Source organism: Hyla sarda, unplaced genomic scaffold (genome assembly GCF_029499605.1).
Source record: "Hyla sarda isolate aHylSar1 unplaced genomic scaffold, aHylSar1.hap1 scaffold_253, whole genome shotgun sequence".
Classification (NCBI taxonomy): Eukaryota; Metazoa; Chordata; class Amphibia; order Anura; family Hylidae; genus Hyla; species Hyla sarda.
This window is the reverse complement of record NW_026609218.1, coordinates 326,044-345,768: the sequence shown is the minus strand read 5'-3', so window position 1 is coordinate 345,768 and position 19,725 is coordinate 326,044. Positions and strand designations below refer to the sequence as shown.

Below are 19,725 nucleotides of genomic sequence, written 5' to 3'. Positions count from 1 at the left end.
AAGACCCTGAAAAACCAGACACACCCAACCTCACTGCCCCTGCAATGTCCCTGCCATAGCCCGGACTACACTATACTAAAGAGACAAGAAGGCATGAAGACCCTGAAAAACCAGACACGCCCAACCTCACTGCCCCTGCAATGTCCCTGCCATAGCCCGGACTAAACTATACTAAAGAGACAATAAGGCATGAAGACCCTGAAAAACCAGACACACCCAACCTCACTGTCCCTGCAATGTCCCTGCTATAGCCCTGGACTAAACTATATTAAAGAGACAAGAAGGCACTAAGGCCCTGAAAAACCAGACACACCCAACCTCACCACTCCTGCTATGTCCCTGCTATTGCCCAATACTAAACTATACTAAAGAGACAAGAAGGCACTAAGGCTTTGAAAAACCAGACATGCCCAACCTCACCACCCCTGCAATGTCCCTGCTATAGCCCAACTAAACTATATTAAAGAGACAAGAAGGCTCTAAGGCCCTGAAAAACCAGACACACCCAACCTCACCACCCCTGCTATGTCCCTGCTATAGCCCCTGACTAAACTATACTAAAGAGACAAGAAGGCTCTAAGGCCCTGAAAAACCAGACACACCCAACCTCACCACCCCTGCTATGTCCCTGCTATAGCCCCTGACTAAACTATATTAAAGAGACAAGAAGGCTCTAAGGCCCTGAAAAACCAGACATGCCCAACCTCACCACCCCTGCAATGTCCCTGCCATAGCCCCAGACTAAACTATACTAAAGAGACAAGGCACTAAGGCCCTGAAAAAACAGACACACCTGTCATGTCTGTATTGGTCTGTGTTCACACACACACAGCTATTGCATTGGGTGTGTGAACAGTTTTAGGTTTCCTGGCCAGGGAATGGTTAAATGTTTCTGGCCTTTTCAGCCCAGGCCTCTGTTAGCCAATAGCCTTTCGGGTGTGTCTATTTATAGTCAGCCCAGTATAGTCTCTGGTTGCTGGTAATTGACATCTTACATCATTATACCCTGACTTGCTAACATGTTGGACATTGGGGTGAAACTCTGTTTGTTTTGTGCTTTTATCTACTATATATGTTTAAGCATGCACCTTTGTATTTTCTGGTTTTAGCTATGTTATTTGGCATGCTTTTAGTAGATTTTAAGCTGTGTTTTTAGAGTCGGTTTTAGGATTTATTATCCTACTGTTACGTGTCTGTTCACCGTGTTTGCTCTTGTATCCGTTAATGTGAAGTACTGTGTTTTATATTTCTGTTTTCCTACTGGGCCAGCATCCTGACCATACTGCGGTGTGTGTGCTGCTGGTCAGTAGTCTATTTGGATTTATTATTAATGGCTAATAATAGTGGAGTTGAGTGTCCAGTTTGTGTGTCCAGTGTCCTATCTGACATCCCTGTTTCTGGTCCATAGGGACTTGGATTCTACTGGACGTTCCTGAGGGATTGCGGTTTCCTGTCTTGTGTGCAGTGTGAACAGTATTCTATAATTATATCCGGTATATCTAGATATCCCTGTTACCTGTCCATGGAGAATCCGGGGAATTAATAATTAGTACAAGATATCTCCATGCTCTAAGGTGGACTCTGGGAGATCGCGTTCTAGTATCAAGACATTCCTGTTTCTACTGGAGGTATCTGGGGGATTGCGATAATTCCTGTTTAGCTATAGATCCCTGTTTCTGGTCCATGGACTTGGAGTCTATTGGATGTTCTGGGTGATTATGCTATATTCCTGTCTGTTCCTGAAGTCTGTTGACTTATCCATTTTCCGGTCTGGTGTTTTGAACTCTATTTGTTATTAGTTCTTGTATTCTGATCTCTTGAGTTTTGTACATGTCTGCTTATCTCTAGTGACCCCTGATCATGACCACAGATCTATAGACTCCTCTGTTCACGGCCACTGCGCCCCCGGTTCATGTCCGACAATCTTTAGTGTCCTCTGTGCTTCTCACTGTTCTGTGTCCTCGGAACTTATATATCATAGAGTTGTATGTTCCTGTTATGTTTCTGGTTTGTGACCGACTATTTATTAGTGTGTGTTTTTATTAGGCCCCAGCACTTTAGTCCAGGGAGGGACTGGCGCCCAGTTGTCGACTCACCATTTAGGATGAGTGGGCAAGTAGGCAGGGAGAGCGGTTTTAGGGTCATTTTAGGGCTCACTCTACCTGTCCCCCGGTCGGTCCCTAACAACACCAAACCTCACTGCCCCTGCAATGTCCCTGGACTAAACTATACTAAAGAGACAAGAAGCCACTAAGGCCCTGAAAAACTAGACAAACTGAGCCTCACCACCCCTGGAATGTCCCTGCTATAGCCCCGGACTAAACTATACTAAAGAGACAAGAAAGCACTAAGACCCTGAAAAACCAGACAAACTAAATCTCACCATCCCTGCAATGTTCCTGCTTTAGCTCCGGACTAAACGATACTAAAGAGACAAGAAGGCACTAAGACCCTGAAAAAACAGACACTAAACCTCACTGCCCCTGCAATGTCCCTGCTGTAGCCCCGGACTAAACTATACCAAAGAGACAAGAAGGTACTGGAAAACCAGACACACCCAACCTCACCGCCCCTGCAATGTCCCTGCTGTAGCCTCGGACTAAACTATACCAAAGAGACAAGAAGGTACTGGAAAACCAGACACACCCAACCTCACCGCCCCTGCAATGTCCCTGCTGTAGCCCCGGACTAAACTATACCAAAGAGACAAGAAGGTACTGGAAAACCAGACACACCCAACCTCACCGCCCCTGCAATGTCCCTGCTATAGCCCCGGACCAAAACCTGATGCACAAATTATAGGGATAACACTCTAAGGTTTCCAACAGACACAAATTTTTCTCCGCTTTTCTGTAGCCTAAAAATAACAAGAAAAAATGCCACAAAATGTTTGGGGAAAAACACCAAAACAAGATGATGTCACTGAGAGGATAATATCACTGAGGCGACAATGTCACAAGATAGTGATGTCACTGATGGGATGATGTCACAGGGTAGTGATGTCACTGAGGCGACAATGTCACAGGGTAGTGATGTCACTGAGGGGATGACACAGGGCAGTGATGTCACATGGTGGGGATTTCGTGGTTTGATTATGTCAGTGAATATTGCAGTAATCTGATCATTGTGATGTGATTCACAGACGTGGCAATGTAGAATGGAGGAATCTGGTGAAATGTCCATAAATATCAGTGGATTGGTGAAGCCAAGGAACGCATGGAAGGTAATATGACACCGTGATCAGGAGTCATACATGTTCTTCATCATGAGTCCTACATCTTCATGAGTCATACATCTTCTTCATACATGTTCTTCATCATGAGTCATACATCTTCATGCATGTTCATCAGGAGTCATACATCTTCTTCATACAAGTTCTTCATCATGAGTCATACATGTTCTTCATCATGAGTCATACATGTTCTTCATCATGAGTCATACATCTTCATGCATGTTCATCAGGAGTCATACATCTTCTTCATACAAGTTCTTCATCATGAGTCATACATATTCCTTATGAAGATCTCTATTCCTCCATCTTGGTGTAATATTTGGTACGCACCCATCATGTACCACCACTTGTCTTCTCCATCACGTGTGCCACCGCCTGTCTTCTCCATCACGTGTACCACCGCCTGTCTTCTCCATCACGTGTACCACAGCCTGTCTTCTCCATCACGTGTACCACCGCCTGCCTTCTCCATCACGTGTACCCACCGCCTGTCTTCCCCATCACGTGTACCCACCGCCTGTCTTCTCCATCACGTGTATCACCGCCTGCCTTCTCCATCACGTGTACCCACCGCCTGCCTTCCCCATCACGTGTACCCACCGCCTGTCTTCCCCATCACGTGTACCCACCGCCTTTCTTCTCCATCACGTGTACCCACCGCCTGTCTTCTCCATCACATGTACCCACCGCCTGTCTTCTCCATCACGTGTACCCACCGCCTGTCTTCTCCATCACATGTACCCACCGCCTGTCTTCTCCATCACATGTACCCACCGCCTGTCTTCTCCATCACGTGTACCCACCGCCTGTCTTCTCCATCACATGTACCCACCGCCTGTCTTGTCTTCTCCAGGTCCATGGTTTGGTGACCGTGCGCAGTGAAGTGATGATCCGGTACAATCAGCTCAAATATCACAGTGACGGGAAATATCATACAGCGCAGGTAATTCTTGTATCTCTATCTTCTCCATCATAAACAGAGGGGGCCGTGATCTCTTCCAAATACAGAGGGGGCCCTGATCTCCCCCATATAAAGAGGGGGCCCTGATCTCTGCCATATAAAGAGGGGACCATGATCTCCGCCATATACAGAGGGTGCCCTGATCTCCGCCATATACAGAGGGGACCGTGATCTCAGCCATATACAGAGGGGGCCGTGATCTCCGCCATATACAGAGGGGGCCGTGATCTCCGCCATATAAAGAGGGGGCCCTGATCTCCCCCATATAAAGAGGGGGCCCTGATCTTTGCCATATAAAGAGGGGACCATGATCTCCGCCATATACAGAGGGTGCCCTGATCTCCGCCATATACAGAGGGTGCCCTGATCTCAGCCATATACAGAGGGGACCGTGATCTCCGCCATATACAGAGGGGACCGTGATCTCCGCCATATACAGAGGGGGCCGTGATCTACGCCATATACAGAGGGGGCCGTGATCTCCGCCATATCTGAGTGACCCCAGTGACATCTTGTTTTCTCCAGGTGGTGACACAAGTAGAGCTCCTGGTGATCCCAGAACACAGGGCCTACATTGCGGTGGGGACGGGTGTCGGGGTGATTCTGATGATAGTCATCTCCATCCTGCTGTATATGGTAAGTGACCGGACACAGTACATACGTGATACAACAACCATAAGGACCAATGTAAGATAGACTGTTCTAGAATAAAAGACGTTACACATTGTAGGCAAGAAGTAGACAATGTCCAGCGTTTACCATGTCGGCTGAATAAAAGATATGTATTGGATCGAGACTGCGCTGGTCTACTTCTTGCCTTTAGTATATGAGACAGAGGTCCGGTCTCTTCCGGGGAGCAGTACGGGCAAGTGGGAGAGCTGTTCCTAATACCACGTGTGCATTACACATTGTACCCCCGTATACTGGAATATAAGGCATTAGCTGGCAGCGCGGTGTACAATGTATTGTATAACAGTGCGGTGTATGATGTGTCTGATGGTGGTGTATGAAGTGTCGGATGACAATGCGGTGTACGATGTGTCGGATAATGGCGCCATGTATGAAGTGTAGAATGACGGCGCGGTGTGTGACGTGTTGGATGACGGTGCGGTGTATGACGTATTGGATGACGGCGCAGTGTACGATGTGTCGGATAATGGCGCCATGTATGAAGTGTAGAATGACGGCGCGGTGTGTGACGTGTTGGATGACGGTGCGGTGTATGACGTATTGGATGACGGCGCAGTGTACGATGTGTCGGATGATGGCGCCGTGTATGAAGTGTCGGATTACGGCGCGGTGTATGTGTCGGATGACGGCGCAGTGTACGATGTATGGCGCCACCGTATAAGATGACGGCGCGGTGTATGATGATGTTTTTTCTCTTATCATACATTAGTGCGGTTTCTTCCGGAGATACAAGGACCGAATGATGGAGGAGGCTGCATCATGTGACCCCCAACAGCAAACAGAGGGAAAGGACCCTGACGCAGCTGCACAACTTATGGGGCCCCCGGAGACACAAACATCCAAGAGTCTATAAGAAGGACCCAAAAAATAGAGACAGATCCTAGATCAGGAAGGTGCCACCTCCATCCAGGCCCCCCTACCAGAATGGGACCCCAAAGAGCCACCAGGAGCCCTTTCTATCATGTGATCTGACCCCCACCCCCAGGAGCCCCTACATGTGATCTGTTGCCCCCTTCAGTATTTACAGTTATAAGAGATAAGTGGCATTTGCATCCCATTGTCGGTCCCTGGAGCCCCCGGAATATTTATAAGTGCAGCCATCAGCCTCCGGAGCAGAACTCCCCCCACGGTTTTGCCTTCATACTTGGACATTATAGCTTATATTTAGTTTTTTTTACATTTATTTTTTTTTTGAGTTTTGTCTTGGAATATAAAAATCAACTATAAAAAGCCACAAAGCAGAAAAATACAGTGTGATCAGGTGATGTGATGGACCAGGGGGGTGAGAAGAGGACTACAGGGCCATCTCCACATCACTTCAGAGACACCAGCCTCAGACCCCGACACCAGCCTCAGACCCCGACACCAGCCTCAGACCCCGACACCAGCCTCAGACCCCGACACCAGCCTCAGACCCCGACACCAGCCTCAGACCCCGACACCAGCCTCAGACCCCGACACCAGCCTCAGACCCCGACACCAGCCTCAGACCCCGACACCAGCCTCAGACCCCGACACCAGCCTCAGACCGTGACACCAGCCTCAGACCGTGACACCAGCCTCAGACCCCGACAACAGCCTCAGACCCCGACACCAGCCTCAGACCCCGACACCAGCCTCAGACCCCGACACCAGCCTCAGACCCCGACACCAGCCTCAGACCCCGACACCAGCCTCAGACCCCGACACCAGCCTCAGACCCCGACACCAGCCTCAGACCCCGACACCAGCCTCAGACCCCGACACCAGCCTCAGACCCCGACACCAGCCTCAGACCGTGACACCAGCCTCAGACCCCGACACCAGCCTCAGACCCCGACACCAGCCTCAGACCCCGACACCAGCCTCAGACCCCGACACCAGCCTCAGACCCCGACACCAGCCTCAGACCCCGACACCAGCCTCAGACCCCGACACCAGCCTCAGACCGGACCATAGAGGGCGCGCAGGACCAGGAAGGGGAGCTCAGGAACAGGGAGGGCGGGCAGGACCAGGGTGTGCACCACATATAGAGTACAGAGAGGTCCGACCGCCATGTGTGCACCACATATAGAGTACAGAGGGGTCCGACCACCATGTGTGCACCACATATAGAGTACAGAGGGGTCCGACCACCATGTGTGCACCACATATAGAATACAGAGGGGTCCGACCGCCATGTGTGCACCACATATAGAATACAGACAGGTCCGACCGCCATGTGTGCACCACATATAGAATACAGAGAGGTCCGACCGCCATGTGTGCACCATATATAGAATACAGAGAGGTCCGACCGCCATGTGTGCACCACATATAGAGTACAGAGGGGTCCGACCGCCATGTGTGCACCCCATATAGAATACAGAGGTGTCCGACCGCCATGTGTGCACCACATATAGAGTACAGAGGGGTCCGACCGCCATGTGTGCACCACATATAGAGTACAGAGGGGTCCGACCACCATGTGTGCACAACATATAGAATACAGAGAGGTCCGACCGCCATGTGTGCACCATATATAGAATACAGAGGGGTCCGACCGCCATATGTGCACCACATATAGAGTACAGAGGGGTCCGACCGCCATGTGTGCACCACATATAGAGTACAGAGGGGTCCGACCACCATGTGTGCACAACATATAGAATACAGAGAGGTCCGACCGCCATGTGTGCACCACATATAGAATACAGAGAGGTCCGACCGCCATGTGTGCACCACATATAGAACACAGAGAGGTCCGACCGCCATGTGTGCCCCACATATAGAACACAGAGAGGTCCGACCGCCATGTGTGCATCACATATAGAATACAGAGGGGTCCGACCGCCATGTGTGCACCACATATAGAATACAGAGAGGTCCGACCGCCATGTGTGCACCACATATAGAATACAGAGAGGTCCGACCGCCATGTGTGCACCACATATAGAATACAGAGAGGTCCGACCGCCATGTGTGCACCACATATAGAATACAGAGGTGTCTGGCCGCCATGTGTGCACCACATATAGAGTACAGAGGGGTCCGACCACCAAGTGTGCACCACATATAGAGAATGGAGGAGTCCGACCACCATGTGTGCACCACGTGTAGAGTATGGAGGGGTCCGACCACCATGTGTGCACCACATATAGAATACGGATAGGTCCGACCGCCATGTGTGCACCACATATAGAATACGGAGGGGTCCGACCGCCATGTGTGCACCACATATAGAATACGGAGGGGTCCGACCGCCATGTGTGCACCACATATAGAATACAGAGGGGTCCGACCGCCATGTGTGCACCACATATAGAATACAGAGGGGTCCGACCGCCATGTGTGCACCATATATAGAATACAGAGGGGTCCGACCACCATGTGTGCACCACATATAGAACACAGAGAGGTCCGACCGCCATGTGTGCCCCACATATAGAGTATGGAGGGGTCCAACCACCATGTGTGCACCACATATAGAATACAGAGGGGTCCGACCGCCATGTGTGCACCACATATAGAATACAGAGAGGTCTGACCGCCATGTGTGCACCACATATAGAATACAGAGAGGTCCGACCGCCATGTGTGCACCACATATAGAATACAGAGGGGTCCGACCGCCATGTGTGCACCACATATAGAATACAGAGAGGTCCGACCGCCATGTGTGCACCACATATAGAATACGAAGAGGTCCGACCGCCATGTGTGCACCACATATAGAATACAGAGGGGTCCGACCGCCATGTGTGCACCACATATAGAATACAGAGGGGTCCGACCACCGTGTGTGCACCACATATAGAATACAGAGAGGTCCGACCGCCATGTGTGCACCACATATAGAATACAGAGGGGTCCGACCGCCATGTGTGCACCACATATAGAATACGAAGAGGTCCGACCGCCATGTGTGCCCCACATATAGAACACAGAGAGGTCCGACCGCCATGTGTGCATCACATATAGAATACAGAGGGGTCCGACCGCCATGTGTGCACCACATATAGAATACAGAGAGGTCCGACCGCCATGTGTGCACCACATATAGAATACAGAGAGGTCCGACCGCCATGTGTGCACCACATATAGAATACAGAGGGGTCCGACCGCCATGTGTGCACCACATATAGAATACAGAGAGGTCCGACCGCCATGTGTGCACCACATATAGAATACGAAGAGGTCCGACCGCCATGTGTGCCCCACATATAGAACACAGAGAGGTCCGACCGCCATGTGTGCATCACATATAGAATACAGAGGGGTCCGACCGCCATGTGTGCACCACATATAGAATACAGAGAGGTCCGACCGCCATGTGTGCACCACATATAGAATACAGAGAGGTCCGACCGCCATGTGTGCACCACATATAGAATACAGAGAGGTCCGACCGCCATGTGTGCACCACATATAGAATACAGAGGTGTCTGGCCGCCATGTGTGCACCACATATAGAGTACAGAGGGGTCCGACCACCAAGTGTGCACCACATATAGAGAATGGAGGAGTCCGACCACCATGTGTGCACCACGTGTAGAGTATGGAGGGGTCCGACCACCATGTGTGCACCACATATAGAATACGGATAGGTCCGACCGCCATGTGTGCACCACATATAGAATACAGAGGGGTCCGACCGCCATGTGTGCACCACATATAGAATACAGAGGGGTCCGACCGCCATGTGTGCACCACATATAGAATACAGAGGGGTCCGACCGCCATGTGTGCACCACATATAGAATACAGAGGGGTCCGACCGCCATGTGTGCACCATATATAGAATACAGAGGGGTCCGACCACCATGTGTGCACCACATATAGAACACAGAGAGGTCCGACCGCCATGTGTGCCCCACATATAGAGTATGGAGGGGTCCAACCACCATGTGTGCACCACATATAGAATACAGAGGGGTCCGACCGCCATGTGTGCACCACATATAGAATACAGAGAGGTCTGACCGCCATGTGTGCACCACATATAGAATACGAAGAGGTCCGACCGCCATGTGTGCACCACATATAGAATACAGAGGGGTCCGACCGCCATGTGTGCACCACATATAGAATACAGAGGGGTCCGACCACCGTGTGTGCACCACATATAGAATACAGAGAGGTCCGACCGCCATGTGTGCACCACATATAGAATACAGAGGGGTCCGACCGCCATGTGTGCACCACATATAGAATACAGAGAGGTCCGACCGCCATGTGTGCACCACATATAGAATACGAAGAGGTCCGACCGCCATGTGTGCACCACATATAGAATACAGAGGGGTCCGACCGCCATGTGTGCACCACATATAGAATACAGAGGGGTCCGACCGCCATGTGTGCACCACATATAGAATACAGAGGGGTCCGACCACCATGTGTGCACCATATATAGAATACAGAGGGGTCCGACCACCATGTGTGCACCACATATAGAATACAGAGAGGTCCGACTGCCATGTGTGCACCATATATAGAGTACAGAGGTCCGACCGCCATGTGTGCACCACATATAGAGTACAGAGGGGTCCGACCACCAAGTGTGCACCATATATAGAATACAGAGAGGTCCGACCACCATGTGTGCACCACATATAGAGAATGGAGGAGTCCGACCACCATGTGTGCACCACATATAGAATACGGAGAGGTCCGACCGCCATGTGTGCACCACATATAGAATACAGAGGGGTCCGACCGCCATGTGTGCACCACATATAGAATACAGAGAGGTCCGACCGCCATGTGTGCACCACATATAGAATACAGAGGGGTCCGACCGCCATGTGTGCACCACATATAGAATACAGAGGGGTCCGACCGCCATGTGTGCACCACATATAGAGTACAGAGGGGTCCGACCGCCATGTGTGCACCACATATAGAATACAGAGAGGTCCGAACGCCATGTGTGCACCATATATAGAATACAGAGAGGTCCGACCGCCATGTGTGCACCACATATAGAATACAGAGGGGTCCGACCGCCATGTGTGCACCATATATAGAATACAGAGAGGTCCGACCGCCATGTGTGCACCACATATAGAGTACAGAGGGGTCCGACCGCCATGTGTGCACCACATATAGAATACAGAGGGGTCCGACCGCCATGTGTGCACCACATATAGAATACAGAGAGGTCCGACCGCCATGTGTGCACCACATATAGAATACAGAGGGGACCGACCGCCATGTGTGCACCACATATAGAATACAGAGGGGTCCGACCACCATGTGTGCACCACATATAGAGTACAGAGGGGTCCGACCGCCATGTGTGCACCACATATAGAATACAGAGAGGTCCGACCGCCATGTGTGCACCACATATAGAATACAGAGAGGTCCGACCGCCATGTGTGCACCACATATAGAATACAGAGGGGTCCGACCGCCATATGTGCACCACATATAGAATACAGAGAGGTCCGACCGCCATGTGTGCACCACATATAGAATACAGAGGGGTCCGACCGCCATGTGTGCACCACATATAGAATACAGAGAGGTCCAACCGCCATGTGTGCACCACATATAGAATACAGAGAGGTCCGACCGCCATGTGTGCACCACATATAGAATACAGAGGGGTCCGACCACCATGTGTGCACCATATATAGAATACAGAGGGGTCCGACCGCCATGTGTGCACCATATATAGAATACAGAGAGGTCCGACTGCCATGTGTGCACCATATATAGAGTACAGAGAGGTCTGACCGCCATGTGTGCACCACATATAGAGTACAGAGGGGTCCGACCACCAAGTGTGCACCACATATAGAGAATGGAGGAGTCCGACCGCCATGTGTGCACCACATATAGAATACGGAGAGGTCCGACCGCCATGTGTGCACCACATATAGAATACAGAGGGGTCCGACCGCCATGTGTGCACCACATATAGAATACAGAGGGGTCCGACCACCATGTGTGCACCACATATATAGAATACAGAGAGGTCCGACCGCCATGTGTGCACCACAAATAGAATACAGAGAGGTCCGACCGCCATGTGTGCACCACATATAGAATACAGAGGTGTCTGGCCGCCATGTGTGCACCACATATAGAGTACAGAGGGGTCCGACCACCAAGTGTGCACCACATATAGAATACAGAGGGGTCCGACCACCATGTGTGCACCACATATAGAATACAGAGGGGTCCGACCGCCATGTGTGCACCACATATAGAATACAGAGGGGTCCGACCGCCATGTGTGCACCATATATAGAATACAGAGAGGTCCGACCGCCATGTGTGCACCACATATAGAATACAGAGAGGTCCGACCGCCATGTGTGCACCACATATAGAATACAGAGGGGTCCGACCGCCATGTGTGCACCACATATAGAATACAGAGAGGTCCGACCGCCATGTGTGCACCACATATAGAATACAGAGAGGTCCGACCGCCATGTGTGCACCACATATAGAATACAGAGAGGTCCGACCGCCATGTGTGCACCACATATAGAATACAGAGAGGGCCGACCGCCATGTGTGCACCACATATAGAATACAGAGAGGTCCGACCGCCATGTGTGCACCACATATAGAATACAGAGGGGTCCGACTGCCATGTGTGCACCACATATAGAATACAGAGAGGTCCGACTGCCATGTGTGCACCATATATAGAGTACAGAGAGGTCCGACCGCCATGTGTGCACCACATATAGAGAATGGAGGAGTCCGACCACCATGTGTGCACCACGTATAGAATACAGAGGGGTCCGACCGCCATGTGTGCACCACATATAGAATACAGAGAGGTCCGACCGCCATGTGTGCACCATATATAGAATACAGAGGGGTCCGACCGCCATGTGTGCGCCACGTATAGAGTATGGAGGGATCCGACTGCCATGCGTGCACCACATAGTAACATAGTTTATAAGGATGAAAAAAGACCAGAGTCCATCAAGTTCAACCTATAACCCTAATGAGTCCGGACTGATCCAGAGGAGCAAAAACCCCTCATACTAGAGGTAAAAATTCCTTCCTGACTCCAAATATCAGAATAAATCCCTGGATCAACGTTCTGTCCCTATAAATCTATTATACATAACCAGCGATGTTATTATTCCCCAAAAATACATCCAGACCCTTTTATATTCTTTACAGAGTTCACCATGACACCTCCTCCGGGAGAGAATTCCACAGTCTCACTGCTCTTACAGTAAAGAACCCCCGTCTGTGCTGGTGTAGAAACCTCCTTTCCTCTAAACATAGAGAATGCCCCCTTGTTATATATACAGTCCTGATATATTATATATATTATTAGGTCACCTCCTTGTTATATATACAGTCCTGGGTATAAATAGATCATGGAGAGATCTCTGTACTGTCCTGATATATTATATATATTATTAGGTCACCTCTTTGTTATATATACAGTCCTGGGTATAAATAGATCACGGAGAGATCTCTGTACTGTCCTGATATATTATATATATTATTAGGTCACCTCTTTGTTATATATACAGTCCTGGGTATAAATAGATCATGAAGAGATCTCTGTACTGTCCTGATAAATATATTATTAGGTCACCTCCTTGTTATATATACAGTCCTGGGTATAAATAGATCATGGAGAGATCTCTGTACTGTCCTGATATATTATATATATTATTAGGTCACCCCCTTGTTATAGATACAGTCCTGGGTATAAATAGATCATGGAGAGATCTCTGTACTGTCCTGATAAATATATTATTAGGTCACCTCCTTGTTATATATACAGTCCTGGGTATAAATAGATCATGGAGAGATCTCTGTACTGTCCAGATATATATATTATTAGGTCACCTCCTTGTTATATATACAGTCCTGGGTATAAATAGATCATGGAGAGATCTCTGTACTGTCCTGATACATTATATATATATATATATATATATATATATATTATTAGGTCACCTCCTTGTTATATATACAGTCCTGATATATTATATATATTATTAGGTCACCTCCTTGTTATATATACAGTCCTGGGTATAAATAGATCATGAAGAGATCTCTGTACTGTCCTGATAAATATATTATTAGGTCACCTCCTTGTTATATATACAGTCCTGGGTATATATAGATCATGGAGAGATCTCTGTAATGTCCTGATATATTATATATATATTAATAGGTCACCCCCTTGTTATATATACAGTCCTGGGTATAAATAGATCATGAAGAGATCTCTGTACTGTCCTGGTATATATATTATTAGGTCACCTCCTTGTTATATATACAGTCCTGGGTATAAATAGATCATGGAGAGATCTCTGTACTGTCCTGATATATTATATATATATTATTAGGTCACCTCCTTGTTATATATACAGTCCTGGGTATAAATAGATCATGGAGAGATCTCTGTACTGTCCTGATATATTATATATATTATTAGGTCACCTCCTTGTTATATATACAGTCCTGGGTATAAATAGATCATGGAGAGATCTCTGTACGGTCCTGATATATTATATATATTATTATTAGGTCACCTCCTTGTTATATATACAGTCCTGGGTATAAATAGATCATGGAGAGATCTCTGTACTGTCCTGATATATTATATATATTATTAGGTCACCTCCTTGTTATATATACAGTCCTGGGTATAAATAGATCATGGAGAGATCTCTGTACTGTCCCCTGATATATTTATATATAACAAGGAGGTGACCTAATAACTATGTATACAGTCCTTGGTATAAATAGATCATGGAGAGATCTCTGTACTGTCCCCTGATATATTTATACATAGTTATTAGGTCGCCCCTAATCCTTCTTTTTTCTAAACTAAATAACCCTAATTCTGATAATCTTTCTGGGTACTGTAGTCCTCCCATTCCCCGTATTACCCTGGTTGCCCGTCTTTGAACCCTCTCCAGCTCCACTATATCTTTCCTGTACACTGGTGCCCAGTACTGTACACAGTATTCTATGTGTGGTCTGACCAGTACTGTACACAGTATTCCATGTGTGGTCTGACCAGTACTGTACACAGTATTCCATGTGTGGTCTGACCAGTACTGTACACAGTATTCCATGTGTGATCTGACCAGTACTGTACACAGTATTCCATGTGTGGTCTGACCAGTACTGTACACAGTATTCTATGTGTGGTCTGACCAGTACTGTACACAGTATTCCATGTGTGGTCTGACCAGTACTGTACACAGTATTCCATGTGTGGTCTGACCAGTACTGTACACAGTATTCCATGTGTGATCTGACCAGTACTGTACACAGTATTCCATGTGTGGTCTGACCAGTACTGTACACAGTATTCTATGTGTGGTCTGACCAGTACTGTACACAGTATTCCATGTGTGGTCTGACCAGTACTGTACACAGTATTCCATGTGTGGTCTGACCAGTACTGTACACAGTATTCCATGTGTGGTCTGACCAGTACTGTACACAGTATTCTATGTGCGGTCTGACCAGTACTGTACACAGTATTCCATGTGCGGTCTGACCAGTACTGTACACAGTATTCCATGTGCGGTCTGACCAGTACTGTACGCAGTATTCCATGTGTGGTCCGACCAGTACTGTACACAGTATTCCATGTGTGGTCTGACCAGTACTGTACACAGTATTCCATGTGCGGTCTGACCAGTACTGTACACAGTATTTTATGTGCGGTCTGACCAGTACTGTACACAGTATTCCATGTGCGGTCTGACCAGTACTGTACACAGTATTTTATGTGCGGTCGGACCAGTACTGTACACAGTATTCCATGTGTGGTCTGACCAGTACTGTACACAGTATTCCATGTGTGGTCTGACCAGTACTGTACACAGTATTCTATGTGTGGTCTGACCAGTACTGTACACAGTATTCCATGTGCGGTCTGACCAGTACTGTACACAGTATTTTATGTGCGGTCTGACCAGTACTGTACACAGTATTCCATGTGCGGTCTGACCAGTACTGTACACAGTATTTTATGTGCGGTCTGACCAGTACTGTACACAGTATTCCATGTGCGGTCTGACCAGTACTGTACACAGTATTCTATGTGGGGTCTGACCAGTACTGTACACAGTATTCTATGTATGGTCTGACCAGTACTGTACACAGTATTCTATGTGTGGTCTGACCAGTACTGTACACAGTATTCTATGTGTGGTCTGACCAGTACTGTACACAGTATTCTATGTGTGGTCTGACCAGTACTGTACACAGTATTCTATGTGTGGTCTGACCAGTACTGTACACAGTATTCCATGTGCGGTCTGACCAGTACTGTACACAGTATTCTATGTGCGGTCCGACCAGTACTGTACACAGTATTCTGTCTGGTCTGACTAGTGATTTGTACAGCGGTAGAATTATTTCCTTGTCGTGGGCATCTATGCCCCTATTGATGCCCCCCATGATTTTATTTGCCTTGGCAGCAGCTGCCCGACACTGGTCACTACAGCTTAATTTACTGTTAACTAAAACTCCCAAGTCTTTTTCCACATCAGTCCTCCCAAGTGTTCTCCCATTTAATACATAATCCCAGCCCGAATTTTTCCTCCCCATGTGCATTACTTTACATTTATCAGTGTTACCTCATCTGCCACTTCCCAGCCCAAACATCCAACCTATCCAGATCCACTTGTAACAGTGCCCTGTCCTCTATTGTGTTATACAGTATACTATATACAGTGCACTGTCCTCTATTGTATTATCTACAATACACGGTGCACTGTCCTCTATTGTATTATCTACTATACACAGTGCACTGTCCTCTATTGCGTTATCTACTATATACAGTGCACTGTCCTCTATTGTGTTTACCGCTTTACAGAGTTTAGTATCATCAGCAAAGATTGTTACTTTACTATTCAACCACTCTACAAGGTCATTAATAAATATATTAAATAGAACAGGACCCAAGACTGACCCCTGTGGTCCCCACTAGTAACAGTCACCCAACCAGAATAAGTACCATTAATAACCACCCTCTGTTTCCAATCATTGACCCAGTTACTTACCCACTTACACACATTCTCCCCCATCCCAATCCTTCTCATATGCACCAACCTCTTATGTGGCACTGTATCAAATTCTTTGGAAAAATCCAGATATACGACATCCAGCGGTTCCCCCTGGTCCAGTCTGGAGCTCATCTCCTCATAAAAGCTGATCAGGTGACAGGACCGATCCCTCATAAAGCCATGTGATATGGGGTCATACATTTATTTTTATCAATATACTCCAAAATAGCATCTCTTAGAAAACCCTCAAACAATTTACATACAACGGAGGTTAAACTTACAGGCCTATAATTCCCGGGGTCACCTTTTGTCCCCTTTTTAAATATTGGCACCACATTTGCCATGTGCCAGTCCTGGGGGACAGTCCCTGTTACTATAGAGTCCATGAATATTAAAAATAGGGGTCTGTCTATTACATTAATTCCTTTAGAACACGGGGGTGAATGCCATCTGGACCTGGTGATTTGTCTATTTAGATTTTTTTCTAGGCGGCACTGTACTTCTTCCTGGGTTAGACAGGTGACCTGGACTTCTTTCTGGGTTAGACAGGTGACCTGGACTTCTTTCTGGGTTAGACAGGTGACCTGTAAAGGGGAGTTTACCTTATCTCGCTGTATTTCACCTGGCATTTCATTTTCCTCTGTGAACACAGTGGATAAGAAGTTGCTTAATATATTTGCTTTTACCTGATCCCCGTTTATAATTTCTTCTTTATTATTTTTTAAAGGGCCTACATTTTCATTTTTGACCTTTTTTTTTTTTTATAAAGGTATGGAGGGATCCGACCGCCATGTGTGAACCATATATAGAGTATGGAGGGGACCGACCGCCATGTGTGCACCACATATAGAGTATGGAGGGATCCGACCGCCATGTGTGCACCACATATAGAGTATGGAGGGGTCCGACCACCATGTGTGCACCATATATAGAGTATGGAGGGATCCGACCGCCATGTGTGCACCACATATAGAGTATGGAGGGGTCCGACCACCATGTGTGCACCATATATAGAGTATGGAGGGGACCGACCGCTATGTGTGCACCACATATAGAGTATGGAGGGATCCGACCGCCATGTGTGCGCCACATATAGAATACAGAGGGGTCCGACCGCCATGTGTGCACCATATATAGAGTATGGAGGGGACTGACCGCTATGTGTGCACCACATATAGAGTATGGAGGGATCCAACCGCCATGTGTGCACCACATATAGAATACAGAGGGGTCCGACCGCCATGTGTGCAAAATATATAGAGTATGGAGGGGACCGACCGCCATGTGTGCACCACACAGAGTACAGAGGGGTCTGACCACCATGTGTGCACCACATATAGAGTATGGAGGGATCCGACCGCCATGTGTGCACCACAGAGTACAGAGGGGTCTGACCACCATGTGTGCACCACATATAGAGTATGGAGGGATCCGACCGCCATGTGTGCGCCACATAATGTATGGATGGGTCCGACTGCCATGTGTGCACCACATATAGAGAATGGAGGGGTCCGACCGCCATGTGTGCACCACATATAGAGTATGGATGGGTCCGACCGCCATGTGTGCAACACATAATGTATGGGGGGGTCCGACCGCCATGTGTGCACCACATATAGAGAATGAAGGGGTCCGACCGCCATGTGTGCACCACATATAGAGAATGGAGGGGTCCGACCACCATGTGTGCACCACATATAGAGTATGGATGGGTCCGACTGCCATGTTTGCATCACATAATGTATGGGGGGGTCCGACCGCCAAGTGTGCACCACATATAGAGAATGGAGGGGTCCGACCGCCATGTGTGCACCACATATAGAGAATGGAGGAGTACGACCGCCATGTGTGTACCACATATAGAGTATGGAGGGGTTAAAGGGTCATTAAAGGGAAATATTCATCATGTTGGGATCTAAATGATGTGATGAGAAATTATTAATCCTCCAGGGAGATGAGGGTGGAGCGTGGTGTGACCACATTATCAGACCCCCTGAGGGTGCCATCACGTTATCAGATCCCGAGAGTGCAATCACGTTATCAGATCCCGAGGGTGCCGTCACGTTATCAGATCCCGAGGGTGCCATTATGTTATCGGACCCCCTGAGGGTGCCATCACGTTATCAGACCCCCTGAGGGTGTGACCATGTTATCAGACCCCCTGAGGGTGCCATCACGTTATCAGACCCCCTGAGGGTGCCATCACGTTATCAGATCCCGAGGGTGCCATTATGTTATCGGACCCCCTGAGGGTGCCATCACGTTATCAGACCCCCTGAGGGTGCCATCACGTTATCAGACCCCCTGAGGGTGCCATCACGTTATCAGATCCCGAGGGTACCATCATGTTATTGGACCCCCTGAGGGTGCGACCATGTTATCAGACCCCCTGAGGGTGCGACCACGTTATCAGACCCCCTGAGGGGGCAACCACGTTATCAGACCCCCCCCAGAGGGTGCCACCATGTTATCAGACCCCCTGAGGAGACATATTCTGTGTATTCATTACTATACTGTGTTCTCCCCATCGTCCTTATTCCCGTATATATATTGTATAGTAACAAATACACAGAATATGTCTCCTCAGGGGGTCTTATAATATTCTCCAGTCAGAAGATCTTTATGATTCGTGGAGAATCGCAGAACTGAAGGACTTTCCCATATTCTCCCCCCCATCATCTATATTCCCATATATATTGTAAAGTCCTTCAGTTCTGCGATTCTCAACGAATCAAAGATCTTCTGACCGGAGAATATTGTATAAATCTAGATATCTGGATGGACACGGAAATGTAAAGAAATATGAAGAGATTTGTCCAAAATAAATAGAATATAGATCAGTGGTCTCCAAATAG

The 19,725-nt window shown here is 48.0% G+C and overlaps 2 protein-coding genes across 2 annotated transcripts in view; both read left to right on the top strand.

Moving 5' to 3' along the window:
• The window catches only part of LOC130323720 (integrin alpha-L-like), a 31,927-nt gene extending 25,806 nt beyond the window's left edge, over positions 1-6,121 (top strand). The window contains exons 7-10 of the mRNA XM_056553178.1: positions 3,143-3,223; positions 4,086-4,175; positions 4,719-4,829; positions 5,593-6,121. Of these exons, the coding sequence (XP_056409153.1) occupies positions 3,143-3,223; positions 4,086-4,175; positions 4,719-4,829; positions 5,593-5,736 (426 nt within the window). The 3' untranslated portion in view covers positions 5,737-6,121. The remainder of the gene's footprint in view (positions 1-3,142; positions 3,224-4,085; positions 4,176-4,718; positions 4,830-5,592) is intronic.
• Positions 6,122-6,152: 31 nt separating this feature from the next.
• LOC130323723 (uncharacterized) lies at positions 6,153-6,821 on the top strand. Its single transcript, XM_056553180.1, has one exon. It carries the CDS (start codon positions 6,153-6,155, stop codon positions 6,819-6,821), a length of 669 nt encoding a protein of 222 aa, XP_056409155.1.
• Positions 6,822-19,725: the final 12,904 nt, after the last annotated feature.

Excerpts from the sequence above, each read along its gene's own strand:
- LOC130323723 (XM_056553180.1), top strand. The coding sequence starts at position 6,153 with ATGGACCAGGGGGGTGAGAAGAGGACTACAGGGCCATCTCCACATCAC.